The 16,447-nt window shown below is 32.2% G+C and overlaps 1 protein-coding gene across 1 annotated transcript in view; it reads right to left on the bottom strand.

Annotated features, from left to right (window-relative positions):
• LOC124352847 (spermatogenesis-associated protein 7 homolog) overlaps window positions 1-16,447 on the bottom strand; it is a 31,192-nt gene extending 14,745 nt beyond the window's left edge. Inside the window, exons 1-4 of the mRNA XM_046802553.1 lie at window positions 16,244-16,447; window positions 11,190-11,239; window positions 4,633-4,765; window positions 1,620-1,701 (exon numbers count right to left, since the gene is read on the bottom strand). Coding sequence (XP_046658509.1) covers window positions 1,620-1,701; window positions 4,633-4,765; window positions 11,190-11,235 — 261 coding nt within the window. The 5' untranslated portion in view covers window positions 11,236-11,239; window positions 16,244-16,447. The remainder of the gene's footprint in view (window positions 1-1,619; window positions 1,702-4,632; window positions 4,766-11,189; window positions 11,240-16,243) is intronic.

Raw genomic sequence — 16,447 nt, 5'->3', positions numbered from 1 at the left:
TTTAATATGACAAATCCTATAAATATTTATAATAGTATGCAACTATTATGACAAAAAAAATTTTAATTCTCCATATACTGTTTGTAAAAAATCAGAAATAAAAAGATTAATCAATTGATTTTGACGTATTTTATTTGAAATGCAAAGTTTCATATAATTATCATAAGGTAGGTTTTTTGATAATCTTAAAATTGTATAAAAATTATAGTTCATGTACTTAATTCCTATATGAGTAAATAAAAAATATGACCACCTTTCAAATGACTTCTTAATTGGTTTTCTAACATGCATACTACATTAATTTCTTACTTGTTGTGTGGACTCACGTGTAAAAGCTTTTATGCTACAAAAATATAAAAAATGCAAAGACTACTAATGTATTTTAGCCAAAAAAAAAAAAACATACACAATGCAATGAGCAAAAGATGTTTTTTTACCATGCATTATAGTTAGTTATTTTATTTTATTTTATAGAATTTTGATGGTTAAAAGTAAAAAAATAAAGAAGATGGTCTGATGGTTTGAAAGGTTTAATCATTTAACCGACCAAAAAGAAAGTTAAAAACTACTTGATATTTGCCAATTAGTTTATACGTATACAAACTAAAAAATATTTCTGAAAGATTCAAATCCTATTAAGATCCGACTATTCAAATCTAAAGTTTAATAACTAAACTGAATTTTTGTCTACTTATTTTTGGACTGCAATCCTAATATTTTTCTATGTTGTGAATAATTGTTTTAATAGAAGTTATGTGCTGATAAAAATATATAAATGATAAACATTAGCCCTTTGTGCTCGGATGGGCAGCTAGTTACTGCCATTCCTTTGCCAGCTTCGTCATATTTAGTAATTTGCTTTGTTCCCTGAGGTCAGACATCCAATACAGCTGGTCACTAATGATTACTTCTTTCCATATGTCTAGAAAAGATGGCCATTCAAAAATTGTTTTATATTATGTTAGTGTTAAGGGAACGTAATAAAAAACTGAACTGTCCTTAAAATAACCTCCCGAGCCAAGGTTTAGGTGTCTAGTAACCCATTATTATTACATGATTTCCAACGAATTAAAGATCCAGTGAAACATTGTAAACGAAGGAAAGAAAGTGTCACTTTGTTACACAGAGAGAAAATTTTAACTGAGCAGTACGGAGAGATGGTAATAATTATTCTCTTACAGATGAAAATAACTTTTTTATGGCACACATACAATAATTAATTATTCCTCCAATTCTTTATAGCAAAACAATATTGATTTCTAACATAACCTCAATAATAGTAGATCGCTTGCTTTTGTTAGGAGCTGTTTGCAATATCCTAATTGTTATATCAGTAAAAGAGCTGTTTACTTTGCTCCCCAGGGAGACAGGATTACTTCAGATGGGTGGAAGTAAATAGCTACCTACTTTGCATAGAAAGTGGAGACAAAATTTTTAGCCCAAAATGTTTTTTTTTATTTAAGTTAATAAATCAATTTATAAAAAACAATTTATAGATTTTAAGCATTTTTCTAAAAATATATAATAAGGAAATTGTACCCATAAAATTAATTTTGAAAATGCATTGTACTAAACAGATATTGGTAATGTCTTAAAAAGCACTCATTTTTAATACTCACACTACATGACTTGCTGGATGGAGTCAATGTTACAGATGACTGGCTTGGCTTTAGCATGGTGTATTCTTTCTGTTTCTTATTCCTAAAAAAAAAAAAAAAAAAAAAACATAAAATACCTCTCTTTTTCATAGCAAACCGGTGTAATATAAAACATTGGCAACTATGGATTTTAACAAAAAAAGTTATTTTTTTAACAAAAAATTCTCCTCCAATAAACTTCAGTCTCTGCAATCTAAAAAAAAAAAAAAAAAAAAAAAAAAGCCTTAAAAAGGATGCTTCTGTTCAATACAGGGTGTCTCACGAATAACCCGACGAAAACTTCTCAGATGGTTTCCTCTCATCAAAATAGTGAAAAAAGTTCACATGGAAGTAGAACTCTGGAAGTTTATGTGCCTACAGTTTTTAACATGCTTCCAAGCAATGTTAAAAATGCTAAGAGCTGTAAATTGTTTAAAGTTGCATTAAAAGAGTTGTTATGGAAAAATGAAATTTAATATTACTGGTTCTTGTTGTGTTGTTGATTGTTGATGGTTTTGTTACGATTGTTGTTATAAATGTTATTGAAAATAATTTTCAAATACAATTAAGGTAACTTATATATATTTATTTATTTGTTGTTATTTGAATGATTTTATCTGAGCTTTAAACATGTTTTTGGGTATATTGTTATGAGTTAAATTATGCATATTTTATATTTCTTTCTTCTGTTTGTTGTTTTTGTTATTGTTATCCTTGAATATTTATTTATTGTTGTTAGGATTAATTATTTTTTATAAATGTTAATTAATTATAGTGACTGCATTATTGGTGAGGTGTTTACTCTTGTATTAAAACTGCATGGACTTGACCACAAATTAATTTAAAGCATAAAATAAGTAATAGTATATTTAGTGAAATGCAGACAAACCCAATAGGGTTTTTGCATTTAAGTATAAAATGATTTGTAATTGTTGTCATTTCAGAGAATAAATAAAAAAAAAAACAAAAAAACAAACAAACATATGTCCGGAAATGCTTTGTTAGTGAGCTACAGCTAGCGAATGATTTCGCTCGATTTTCTTGGAAAGGATAGAAATAAAATAAAACTAATATTTGATGGTGTAAAGATAGTTGTTAAATGTATTGGATTTTGTGTCAAATAAACAGAAAATTTTAATAAAATACGTTCCAGACCTGTTAGACCACCCATTTCTGAGATATCGGACAAAATATGCAAAATTCGGGCTCAAAAACATGCTTTGTTTGGATTTGAAGTACAGGGTGTATCAAAAAGAATCATCTGATTTAATAAAATCATAACTATTTTGTTTGTTGAGCTAAATGCGCCAACAACGTACTGTTGAAAAAAGCATCTTTTAAAGTTTTACATGGTTCCCGCTAGGTAGCAGCAGCGCGCTTGAGTGAACGCCTACTTCATTTCTAGTGAAAATGGCGTCTGCACCACAAAAAGCGTTTTGTGTTTTACTTTTTTCGCAGTATGAGTCTGTAATAACTGTTCAGCGTGACTTTCTTAATAAGTATGGTGTTGATCCTCCTACATCACAGAGCATTAGACGATGGTATGAACAATTTCAAGAAACAGGTTGTCTGTGTAAAGGTAAGTCACCTGGCCGTCCCAGAGTGTCCGATGAAGACGTGGAGCGCGTCAGCCATTGTTTCACACGCAGCCCTCAGAAATCTGTTCGCCGTATTGCTCAACATGCCTCCTATGTCCGTCTGGCATGTGTTGCGTCGACGTCTACGCATGAAAGGATACAGACTTCAGATACTGCAAGCCCTTCGTGAGGGTGATAAAGAACGACGTGTGGAGTTTTGTAACTTCGTACTTGATAAGATGATGGATGTTGAACATTTTATATCGCACATAGTGTTTAGCGACGAGGCAACATTTCATTTAAATGGAAAGGTAAACCGCCATAACGTTAGAATATGGGGCACAGAAAAAACCACTTGAAATTGTGCAACATGAGAGAGACTCTAAAAAATTTAATGTGTTTTGCGCGGTTTCACGGGAAAAGGTGTACTGTCCATTTTTATTTGCTGAGAACACTGTTACAGGAATAACATATTTCGATATGCTTGAGAATTATCTTTTTCCCCAATTGGAGACTGATTCAAACGACTTCATTTACCAACAGGACGGGGCACCGCCACATTAGCATCTGGCAGTCCGGCAATTTTTAAATCAAAGAATTCGTGACCGGTGGATTGGCCACACTGGACAAAATGACGCATCCTAACATTTCTGGCCTCCAAGGTCACCGGACCTTACTGTATGTGATTTTTTTTCTTGTAGGATTTCATCAAAGACTCTGTATATGTGCCTCCGCTACCAACAACAATGGATGAGCTGAGGAATCGCATTACAACAGCAGTGAAATCAGTAACTCATGACATGCTCGCTTCAGTGTGGTGTCAATTTTCAATTGTGTATTGTACAGTCAGTATTAAGATGATAGCAAAAATTATTTAATTAAATTGAATTATAGTAATTTTGTAATAATACAGAATTTGACCAGTATACTTAGTTTGAAGCAGGAATAACGACAAGGAAGGGACTCAAATAAATTATTGTTAAGTCAATTGAGTCATGTGTGTTGTTATTTAGTAATACAATTTTATATTTAAATATTAATTGATTATTTTAACATTATTTATTACTTGCTCCTCTAAGATACATCAGGCTAGAATAATGCCTGGCTCAGAATGCAACCAGACCCTTTTATAAGAGGGTTTTTGGTACTTTTAATATCAGCCGCCATATGCTATCATTAAATTAGAACAAAAAACAAGAATATCGTTAATTTTTTGTTGACAACTTAGGTTTCATATTGCTAGTAAGAATAAAATTATAATAAAAGTAATATTCTCTAATTGCTAAATTCAGTACAATTACAGAATGTAGAACTTTTTATTTAAGGTAAACATATTTTTCCAGTAAGACGTAGACCTCCTCGGATAAAAATATAATTTACAAACTAGAATACAAAAATAAAAGACAATCAAACATTACCATTGAATAGGTTTTGGCTTGTGAGAGAATGGAGGGCCTGTGTCTATCCTGGACTTGGCACTGTAGATGCGACGGTAGTGGCTAGACATGTTCTGGTACATTATCGTCTTGGCCACTGCATTTTTTGGGTAAACTGGAACACACATCTCACCAAATAACTAACAGTTTTTTTCTTCAGAGAAGAAATCAACATTCATATTTGTTAATACTTGTTTGTCTATATTATTACAAAATAAATAATAATTTTAAATAATTCAATGGTAAAATATTTTTATTGTTTTATTTTATTTTGTATAGTAAAAATAATTAAGTGTTTTGTAACTCCTAATAAATAGTACAATTAAAAACAATAAAATTCCCTGCTATTCTTGAAATTTGTAGAAATGATATAAACCTAAAAAAAAAAAATACTTTGCTTTCTAAGTTATTCTCAATCTGATTATCAACCTGAATCTAACTGACAGACAATTTAAGGGAGGGTATTATAGTATTATAATTAACAGGTATTATAATAGAATGAATATTAAGAGGTATAAAGGATCCAAATATGAAATTTTTTAGGTTTATATGATTTGCATTGTATAACACACAACCTAGTTTTTCTTGAAATCAATAAAAAAACTTTCTACTAAGAAAGAAATTGATAGTCAGCTGAATGAAGATCAACCCTAATTTTGATTAAGATCAAAATGAGAGGGTATTAAACAGGTTAAACATACTAAATGATAATTTTTTATCAGATCAGATCACATTTTCATTGCCTTGACATACTTAAAAACCATCAGATATGTAAATAAAAGTTAAATCAGTATCATCTAACCATAAACAAACCTTTAAAGTGGTGACTTTAATTCTCTTTGTCTACTTGACCGACGATGTAATAACTATTTTATATGACGGTCGGTTGTAAGACCGACAGAAAAAAATATAATATGAGAAAAAATTAATGCATCATATCTTTCACCCTTTTGATACTTTCTCATTTTGACCTCTACTCAAATTAGCATGGATGATGTTTGATTTATTTCTTAGGATAAATTCTTCTATTGATTTGGAAAACAACCAAGTTGTGTGCTTATACAGTGCAAACTGGCTCTCGGCACCTAGACTAATATATCCAGGATGTTGATCCAGTATAACAAAGCTGTACTAAGGGATTAATGGCTATCACAGAGAAGTTTTTGTAATGGCATTGGGGGTGTGCAAGAGGCCTTTAAGATTTACAAGCTTCTAGCTAGCGACAGATCCATCTCGCTTGGGATGCTTGAAGGGCCTTCATTTGACACTATCAAATCAAATCAAATCAAATCATTTATTGTCAAGATGTAATGTACATACATATAACAACGTCAAATATTAGGCTAAAATAGTATATTCTAAATTTTCTCTTAATACAGTATAAAAAATCATTGACACTGTACAGGCAAGATTTGAGTAACAATTTTTTTACACAGTTCTTAAAAATTAGTTCTACTTAAGTCTTTTAAAACTAAAGGCAATGCATTGTACAGCTTATTCCTTGATACTTAAAAACTGGATTGGGTGCTTGAAAAATTACATTTTGTTAATACTAGGTTATTTCTATTACGTGTATAGTAACTATGGATATTACTATGGTTAGAGAGGTAGTTAAAATTATCTTTTACATACAGGAGCACATATAATATATAAATAGAAGGCAGTGTTAAAATATTAAGTTTTATAAAAAGAGGTTTACAGTGTTCGCGGTTTCCTACATTTACATAGCAGCCTTACAGCTCTTTTTTGTAGAATAAATAGCTTGCTTGCAGCTTGTGAGTAACCCCACAAAACAATCCCATAGGTTAGAACAACTGTGGACATAAGCATAGTATATCTGCAGCTGAAGGTCTGAGGAAATAACACCCTTTAGAGATCTAATTAAGAAAATGCCCCGAGCAATCTTTGAAGCAGCATAATCAATGTGAGTTTGCCATTTAAGATTAGACTGGATGTGTACTCCAAGAAACTTGAGACTGAAATCATTTTCATTGGGCCTATGAGCTAGTGTTATTTGTAAATCCTGGATTTTTTTGTTATTAACACATAACTTGTTAGCTGCACACCAATCGTTTATAATCGAAGTCTTAGAACCAACGATACTTTTACATTCAACATCTGATTTAGAGCTGACTGTAAGCCCCAGGTCATCAGCAAATAAATAAGTGCTTACACCCGCTCTCGCCCAGATTAGAAGGCAAGTCATTTTATATATGCAATAAATAGAGTTGGACCTAAAATGGAGCCTTGTGGAACTCCATAATTAACAGGGCGAGTTTCAGAAATAGAACCATTTAAGTAAACATATTGACTCCTATTGGAGAGATATGACTTTGAAAAAATTTACAGCAAGTTGACTGAAACCATAGTAGCTCAACTTACTTATTAGGATCCTATGGTCGACCGTGTCAAAGGCCTTGGAAAAGGTCATAAGATCTAAAATTAACAGCATTTTTTTCAGTTCCAAACCCTCAAAACAGTCATTTACAAAAGACTGAACTGCATCAGTAGTGCTCCGTTTAGCCCGAAACCCAAAACTGACAGTTACTAATTAACCCATTAGTTTCCAGATAATAAACTACCTGCTTGTGAAGTAGGCGTTCCAAAACCTTTGACACAACTGGAATTATCGAAATCGGTCTATAGTTACAGATTTGATCTTTAGGCCCCTTCTTATGTACAGGAATAACTTTATTAAACTTTCAATACATCAGGAAAAATGCCAGACTTAATATACATTCATTAAATAGGAAAGTTAATACTTCACAAATATAGGCAGCACATAATTTCAAGATTGGAGCATTTACACCAAAAACAGTCTTAAGCATGTACTGTTATTTTAAACTAATTATAGCTGCATAGACATCTTCAACTTTAAATTCAATAAAATTAAAATCAATATATGGAAGGGTCAAGTTGGAATACCTGTTAAGATAAAAAGAAAAAATGTATTATCACTAGTGGGGATATTATTACATGTATCTTCAACTGAACAAACAAAATAATTATTAAAACTATTGGGTTCCAGTGTCACAGAAGAACTCACTGATTTACTATTAGGTCTGGCTGTTTTGATTTATTAAACCCCAAGCAGCTCTACTCTTATTTACAGCTTTGTCAATTACACCATTATTATAATTAAGTTTGGCCTTTCGGATTTCATTCTTATACACTGTTTTAAGTTTCTTGTACCTAGTTTTGAATTCAATGTTACTCTCTGAGTTGGTGTTATTAATTATATAATGTAGCTTATCTAATTCAGATTTTATTTTAACTAGGCTATCATGGTACCAGGAAACATTAATATTCTTACTTTTAAGTTTTTTAGTCTTAAGAGGCATTAGAACAGTTTTAGTGCCCACATAAAACAGATCTAGAAAGAGCTTGAACTTAGAATTTATATATCAGATTCCAAACGGTATACATCATTCCAATTTATAAGCTTAAGATATGATAACAAAAATGATGGTACCAATGGCACAAATGGGTCTAATTATTGACTTTTCTGAGACAGTCTGTGGCATTTTATACTCCAAGAACGCCTCGAAGAGGATGGCCAGATGATCGGAAGCAGCCGTGTGAATTACTGACGAGTGTACTCTGTCTGGTGTGAACTGTAGTCAGTAGATTGTCAATACAGCTACCCAAGGTTTCACTATCACCAAGCCCTGGTCTAGTTATTTCTGAGAGACAGTGATATTAAGTCCAAAAGCTATTGATCAAGTTGAGGAGTTCTTTTGTTTCCACATGGTTACTGAGAAAGTTTACATTAAAATCACCAGCAATAATTAGGTTCATTTTTTTGCCATTCAGTAGGGAAAAAATATCATGGAGTTTATCATAAAATAGACAAAAGCTACTTGCTGGAGATCTATAAAAAGCTACCACTACTGTGTTGAAAGTAGGCAATACAATCGCTGCTAACTCACAGGTAAGTTCTTCCGAGAAACAAGATAATTTGTCAAATTTGATGACTTCAGTACCACTTTTAACACAAATAAAAATCCCACCGTGAGAATGTTTCTCTCTTGCAAAGAAATCAGCAACTTCATATCCAGGTATCACCAAGCTCAAGCTCTTCATGTCCGATGAGGATAACCAGTGTTCCGCAATACAAAGTACATCAGTCCTGTATTGTTATTTAGAATGTCAATAAAAGGAAGCTTGTTGGAAATACTGCAAACATTCCAAAATAATAGTTTAAAATTAGGCCTGTTAATTTATAACGTTACTAGGTAACCTCGGTAGATTGTGTTGAATTTACTTCGGAACTTGTTTGCACTGGCTGAAGCTACGTTATCAACATCTACAAAAACTAAGCCGTTGAGTCATTTCTGTATTAAAGGGGTCAAAACCTCCGGTTTTAAAGAACTGGATTCACCATCAATAAGTACACTGGAAAACTCACTCTGTGATTTCTGTTTCATTACTACACCTTCCAGTGACTCTGAGCTTGGAGTAAGGACAGTGACACAGGTCATCTCGATGGAGTCAGATACATCGTGCAGCAGTGGGTGCTCTACATAACCTTTAACTTTCATTTTGTGTTGAAGGTGATTTCAACTCTGTCACCGGAGTGTTGCATGCACTTCTGGTCAACGGGACTTGAGCTCAGTGCTTTCATGTAGTACTTTGTAGATACTTCTAGCTAGCCATTGTTTCCCCCTGTAATTTAAATGTAAACCGTTGCTGAGTGTGTAATTGTCTGTTAGCTGTACTAATTTTCACCAAAGACACACTAGAATATTTTTTACTCAAAGCCTCCAGTGATTCGTTAGATGATTTAATTTCTTGGTTTATGCAGGACCAATCTTTCAAGTCATATCTAACAGGAAAATCAACTAAGACTATTCTGTTTTTTTTTATATTTATTTAAAGATTCATTGATCAAAAGTTATTGATTTCTCAGCTTCATTATGAGCTATGTCGTTTAGACCCACATGCAATAACAAGAACATCCTCAGAACTCAGGTCCTCTCCGTCAATGTTTCTGTAGTTTAATACTTGCCCAGCCAAACCTCCAGGCCTCACAAAACCACCGCTTCAAATGAATCTTGACATTTGTTCAAATGAAAAGCTAAGTCACGACCATGACTCAGCACATATGAGCATTTTAGGCTTTTTTTTAGTTTCTGTCCTTTTATGACTATGGAGAGTTTTTTCCTTTATTTCAGAGAATTCTTTAGTTTCTTGCTTCTCTAAGTTGGAAGCTTGTCTCAATTTAGAGTTAAGTGGAGTACTAGGTTTATCAGTAAAATCCTCAATTTCAGAGTCGTTCAGATGCACAGTCATTTTGCAACAGCTTGTAACGATTCTCGGAGATGAAGTCAGGCTCTCTTATTACCTTGTTTAATATTTGTATGTTGCTTGACTTATAATGTTGGGTTTTATGCACTTTCTGCTGCCATTTGTTACCTGTAGTATTTTTTAAGACTGGATAACAGTTTAAGCATCTGGAACTTTGAGCTTGTAAATCAGCTACTTTGTATTGTAAAGTTTCTTTATCTTGTTCCAGTACTGTTATGACAGTGTTCAAGTTCTTTATTTTCTTCTTTACAAGACTTCAACTCCTGAAGGATAATGGTTGTTTGAAAGTCTCTATGTGGGGCTGCCTTAAGGGTGTCTAGCACATTTATCACATTATTATCACTGACGCACAGGAGGCAGAGAAATCATTGGTGTATATGTATGATCTACCCTGATTCCTTTTGGCAGACCGCTCTGCATTGACTCATCAGGGAAGATGGAGCAGATGAAAGGGAACCATAAAAAAGGGAATGAAAACCAATCTGCATTGTACTTTCATTAGTGTAAGACAGGCAATTAATAACTTTGGTTATGAAATCACCAGGTACATGAGTGTTGTGAAGATTTATATATATATATATATATATATATATATATATATAATGCTTTTCTTAAGAATAAGAAATTATATAATATGTTCGCCAGTTGGATAGAGATCCTTTGATTGAGTAACTAAATTTGCTAATTTTCTAGTAAAACAGAATAATTTGAAACAAACTATTTTGTAAAATTTACTTAGTCTTAAATGATATGAGATATGTTAATATAAAGTTAGATAGTATTTTCTTTTGGGAGAGGCTGAAATCTTGTTTACCCTTATTCTGCTCATCCTCATGGACCACTGGCCTTACCTTATTCTCACATCAAACTTAATCTTATCAAACAGAATAAGGAGGAGAGTCAGTACAGTATAAGGTTGGTGGTACTGATAAAAAGCTTAAGTCACAGACAGAATTTGAACCTGCACTATCTCTAACTCATATCATACCCTAACAAAAATGTTAATTTTCATTTAAATGTAATAAATCTACAGTGCATTTTATTTCAATTGAGGAAATTTCTGTAATGCCAGAATAATTAATTGATACTAAAGTGCAAGCATGCAATGAAATGTTAATAATTTTTATGAATTTTAATAACTATATAATTATATTTCACTTTAATTATTTGAACAATATTTTAATAATACAATAAATAATACAGCTTTGTCGTAATTGTAAATTATATCTTACCTTCAAAGTTATTTATCCTTTTCCCTGATACCTTTGAAGACTTCATGTTTCTGAAAACAAATTTAAGAATTAAATAAAATAAATAGCAAAATTGGAAATAAAACAATTTGGTGCAACGCACAGGATTATGGTCTGAAGGTATCTGACTAGGGAAGTGTGAAAACCAGGGGTGTTATTTGATTGCATGTGTCGTGGCACCCCCTCATTGATGATACAAACGTGACTCGCACGCCCAGCTAGCAACAGTGCCACTTGAGAAATCAATACAGCCCTCTAGCTGTTTGTTGTGCTCCACAGTCCATGCTAATCACCTATTAGGTCAATACTAAATTCTCACCCTTCTCCCCTCCACGAGGGGTGATCTGGGGAGCTACCATTACTCACAAGTGCCCATATTTGATGAACAAAGAATCTGTTTTATAATATTGTAAACAAGAAAATACATTCTATTTTTTAGGTCTATAAAATTGATCATGCCGAAAAATGTTTCCCTAAAAATCCAATAAAATTCCTTTAAATTTATGAACACATCTTTAACAGTTAAATTTATCTTGCAAGACTGTAAGTTGAACTGATTCCTTCAATTTTCATATAACTGCTCACAAGAGGAAAGAGAGCTGTATTTTTCAATCTTGAATCACTGTTGTAACAAAGTTTAAACACATTTCGAGAATTTGTATTTACTTTTTTATTTAGTTATAAAAACATAAGGTCAAGCATACATTCAAAGTGATAAAACAAGAACTATGACACAAAGCAATAAACAAGTTGCATTTGAAAACATGTACCTGAAACTTCAACACCAATAAAAAAATCAAACATTCACATAGGTAGTATTTGGATACGGCTTGAAGAAGATCATTAGCCAGTCTCGTCTAAAAAGTTTTAAGCAAAATTTTTATCTTGAATGTTCTCCAATATAAAACCAAAAAGACATGAGTTTCAGTTCCATGTCTTTTCTTGAATTATTTCGACTAATATATATATATATATATATATATATATATATATATATATATATAAAACTGACAACATAGCAATGAAAATAAAATGTTCCTATTGTTTTTCATTCTGGTTGTTTTATTTTGTTCAATATTATCAATGTACAACAGGCTTAATTCAGATGATTGTAATTAAGGCAGCATGAATAAAAATAAAGCAGTAATATTGTCCTATCAAGACATATTTGTGGTTTATTTACATAAGAAATATTTATTTTTCTTTAAAAATGTGTCCAATAATGTGATATGTTATTTAAAGTTATAATAACTTGTCAAAATGACAGCTCAGGATATGAAAATCGACTGCTAGATAGACAATGTTTCTTTGCTGTATTGCAGTAATAAATAAATTTAAGCATACAAAAATAATTTTATTAGATCTATTGTGTCATTAAAATTATGTGGGTGAAAAATAATTTGACTGAAATCAGCTAAGATACCCTTGAAGCTTTACTAAGCCGCCTTTGTGTATTTATACTAGCTATTTATGTTCCACCATAGCGGTCAACACGAATGCTGAAAAAATGGTGTGAAAGAGTTAAAGTACTTATATTAACTTACCAAGAAAAAAAATCAAGGTCCTGACATTAATCTGAACATTACATCATCCCTTCCCTCACAAGACTACTCTAGAATACAGTATACAATTTTAAGTCAACAATATCATTTTTGAACATATTATCTGAATATATGCCAATATACTTTGCCATAAATCCTAACTTGATCATTAGCCCTCTCAGCGCAAGACAAAACTTGTATCAAATTTTTAATTTTTAGTTCCTTTGGTAAATGCACTAAAATAAAGTAATTTTCTTAAAACAAATAGTCTTAGGCTACTTGATAGATATAGGCCACTAAAACTGCACACACAAAATTATAAAAAGTCCACATATGCAAAAACTGTATACAGTAAGACAGCTTTCTGAATAATATTTACTTTTGTAGTCCCTATAATGGCAGATTGCTTGAAACAATAGCTTAACAGAAACCCTAATATTTAAGATTATCTAAACTACTGAAACAAAAACATCAAACCGAATTACGTTATAGGTATTTCAAATTACAAAACAGTTCAGCTGTTTTTATACCTAAAAATGTTATAATTTGATGATAAATAAAAAAAAAAAAACTATCTAAGGTATGTGTATTAATTAAATGTAACAAACAAAGCAGGGTAACATTTAGTTACGTTTTACATTACGTTTAAGGATAAATGTGTCTCACATCTTGTGAGACAAATAACATGTTCATTACTATTGTACTTGCTGGCCGGGTAGAGTACGATAAGCGGACCTTGTTTTTTATATTGATTAATACAATCATCAATACTTAATATTCATTTATCGAATACGCGTTTATAAATCATATCAACAAATCTATAGCCATAATCACAATCATATTTTAAATTAAAATAACTAATACAACGCACATAGTAATAATCCTATAAATAATAAATGAGCTCTAATGATCAAACAAACTATAAATAATAATGAAACTATAACAACATAAAAAAACATTTGTAACAGGAATTATACAAAATAAGTACTTTGGGATTATAACGACCACACCCAGGCATGAATCGTTATTTGACATTTTGTTTCTACTGATTACTAGATTAGCGCAGAACAATATTGCGTCAATATAAAACAGGTATTGTCTTATCGCAAACCCCTCCCCATCCTCAGACAGAGGTCAAAGTCGAGCGGTCTAGTAAGATAACTTGATTGCAGAGTCTCACCGCCCGTTCAGCTGGTGTGTCGCTTTGTTGTACTTCTGTGTTTTACCTCTACATTTCTCCAAACACAAAAATTCAACAAAAACAAACATTACCAAACAAAAACTAAACTCTTTATTGAAAAAAACTCACAAAACTTGTTTTTATTCTTGATCACACTCCGCCACCCAAAATGCAAGTGCCTCCGGCCGAAGGTGCTGCTGAAGCCCGCGCTGATGTCAACGACAGAAAAAACATCCCTCGAGATAGTACCTATCAGTAAAATATCAAATTCTAGAGGGACTGATCAGAAATATAAATTGAATTGTAATGGAAAGGCAATTATGTACAGTGCAAATCATGTGATGCCTCGGGATTCTCAAGAAAGATAAGATAACAGTAAGAAAGATAAGATAACAGCGACAAAAATACTGATCACAATACCTGGAAATGCTTGTTGATTGATGGAATGTTAGTTCTGTTACTCAACTACATCGTTTTATAACGTTGTAAGTTAATTGAAAAAAGTTTAAGCGTTGGGGGTATATAACGGAATCTGACCCAATTAACAATATTGATAATCGTTGTAAGTTTGTAATTTTGTAATTAAAGAGTTGTTTTTTCGTTCTATCATGTTTGTTTCTATAAATTTATATTTTTGTGGGTACTTTGGGATTATACCGACCACACCAGTATGAAGAACACAAAAATATAAATTTATAGAAATAGACGTGATAGAACGAAAGAAATAACTCTTTAATTGCAAAATTACAAAGTTACAAGCATTTCCAGGTATTAATTGTGATCGGTATTTTTGTCGACGCTGTTATCTTATCTTTCTCGAGAATCCCGATTACGGCAGGCCGCGCGGCATCACATGATTTGCACTGTACATAATTGCCTTTCCATTACAATTCAATTTATATTTCTGATCAGTCCCTCTAGAATTTGATATTTTACTGATAGGTACTATCTCGAGGGATGTTTTTCTGTCGTTGACATCAGCGCGGGCTTCAGCAGCACCTTCGGCCGGAGGCACTTGCATTTTGGGTGGCGGAGTGTGATCAAGAATAAAAACAAGTTTTGATTGTTTTTTCAATAAAGAGTTTAGTTTTAGTTTGGTAATGTTTGTTTTTGTTGAATTTTTGTGTTTGGAGAAATGTAGAGGTAAAACACAGAAGTACAACAAAGCGACACACCAGCTGAACGGGCGGTGAGACTCTGCAATCACGTTATCTACTAGACCGCTCGACTTTGACCTCTGTCTGAGGATGGAGAGGGGTTTGCGATAAGACAATTCCTGTTTTATATTGACGAAATATTGTTCTACGCTAATCTAGTAATCAGTAGAAGCAAAATGTCAAATAACGATTCATGTCTGGGTGTGGTCGGTATAATCCCAAAGTACCAAACTTTGAATAATATTCTTAGTAAATACATTAAAAAATGGTGGCAATTTATTAATGATAAATAACCACCATTAGAATGTTTGGTATTTATTTACAATACCGTGACCATGAAAAATGGACTTTTTTTCATGGGTTGGGCATTTATAGCCAAGTATTATTATCACAGGTGCATATAAACTGGGGGGAAAGTATATCATTGTATTATATTGATGCCTTTCGGGCATTATTGCATTAAGGATGGAAAATAACTGACAAAATTTTGTCGAACAACACTTGGAGGGTTAAGGATCAGGGGCATCACGTGATCTGGGATTCGACTTTTGCAAGCTCGAGTTAATTTTTTTTCTAAAAGAGCAAGCAGTGCGCAGCACTGCGCAGCGGGCAGGCATCGTTGACAGGATTAACGTCATCATTTCAGTAAAATTGCTAGAGGTAGCCTACTATCAAAAACAGAGTTTTCAGAGGATTTAAAAAAATCGTAACTCCTTTGATTTTCGTTGCCGACGAATTTTTTCTTCACTATTGTTTTCAGGAAAAATTGTATTTTTCAGGAAAAAAAATGAACATACCTTTCCATGGTCACGTTATTGTAAATTGATACCGAATGTTTATCTACTTGATAATTTATATATTTCTTATCGATAATTTGGTTCCCTGATTTGATTGTGGTGGTGACTACAGCCAGGTAAAAGACATTGGCTTAGTTTGTAGTCAGATTCACTAGAAATACATTGTTAAAATTTTCTTTTTAATAAAAACCCACTGTATATTTTAGCTATACTTTCTACAGCAACCACCATTATACAATTGTTACATCAAAAATTGAAGTAATGTGATAAGAAAAAGAGTATAAAAAGATGGTATAAAAATGTATGAAAAGATATTGTTATTATTACTTATTTTGATACATTCTAGCCTAAAATTTCTTACTTTAATGAAGTTATTTCAGTTGAAACTATTCCACTACACCATAAAATTTACTGTGATGATTTGTAGTTCATACCAGCCACTAACCACTTTTGCAAAACTATAATTTTGTGAAATAAATAAATTTTTCACGAGGGTTAATTTTAAAGATAAGACATCACAAAAATTTTCATACTTCAGATTGTGAACAATAATGTACTGTAAATG

This window comes from Homalodisca vitripennis, chromosome 1 (genome assembly GCF_021130785.1).
Source record: "Homalodisca vitripennis isolate AUS2020 chromosome 1, UT_GWSS_2.1, whole genome shotgun sequence".
Taxonomy (NCBI): domain Eukaryota; kingdom Metazoa; phylum Arthropoda; class Insecta; order Hemiptera; family Cicadellidae; genus Homalodisca; species Homalodisca vitripennis.
The sequence above is the reverse complement of the archived record's forward strand: the minus strand, read 5'-3'. Positions and strand labels throughout refer to the sequence as shown.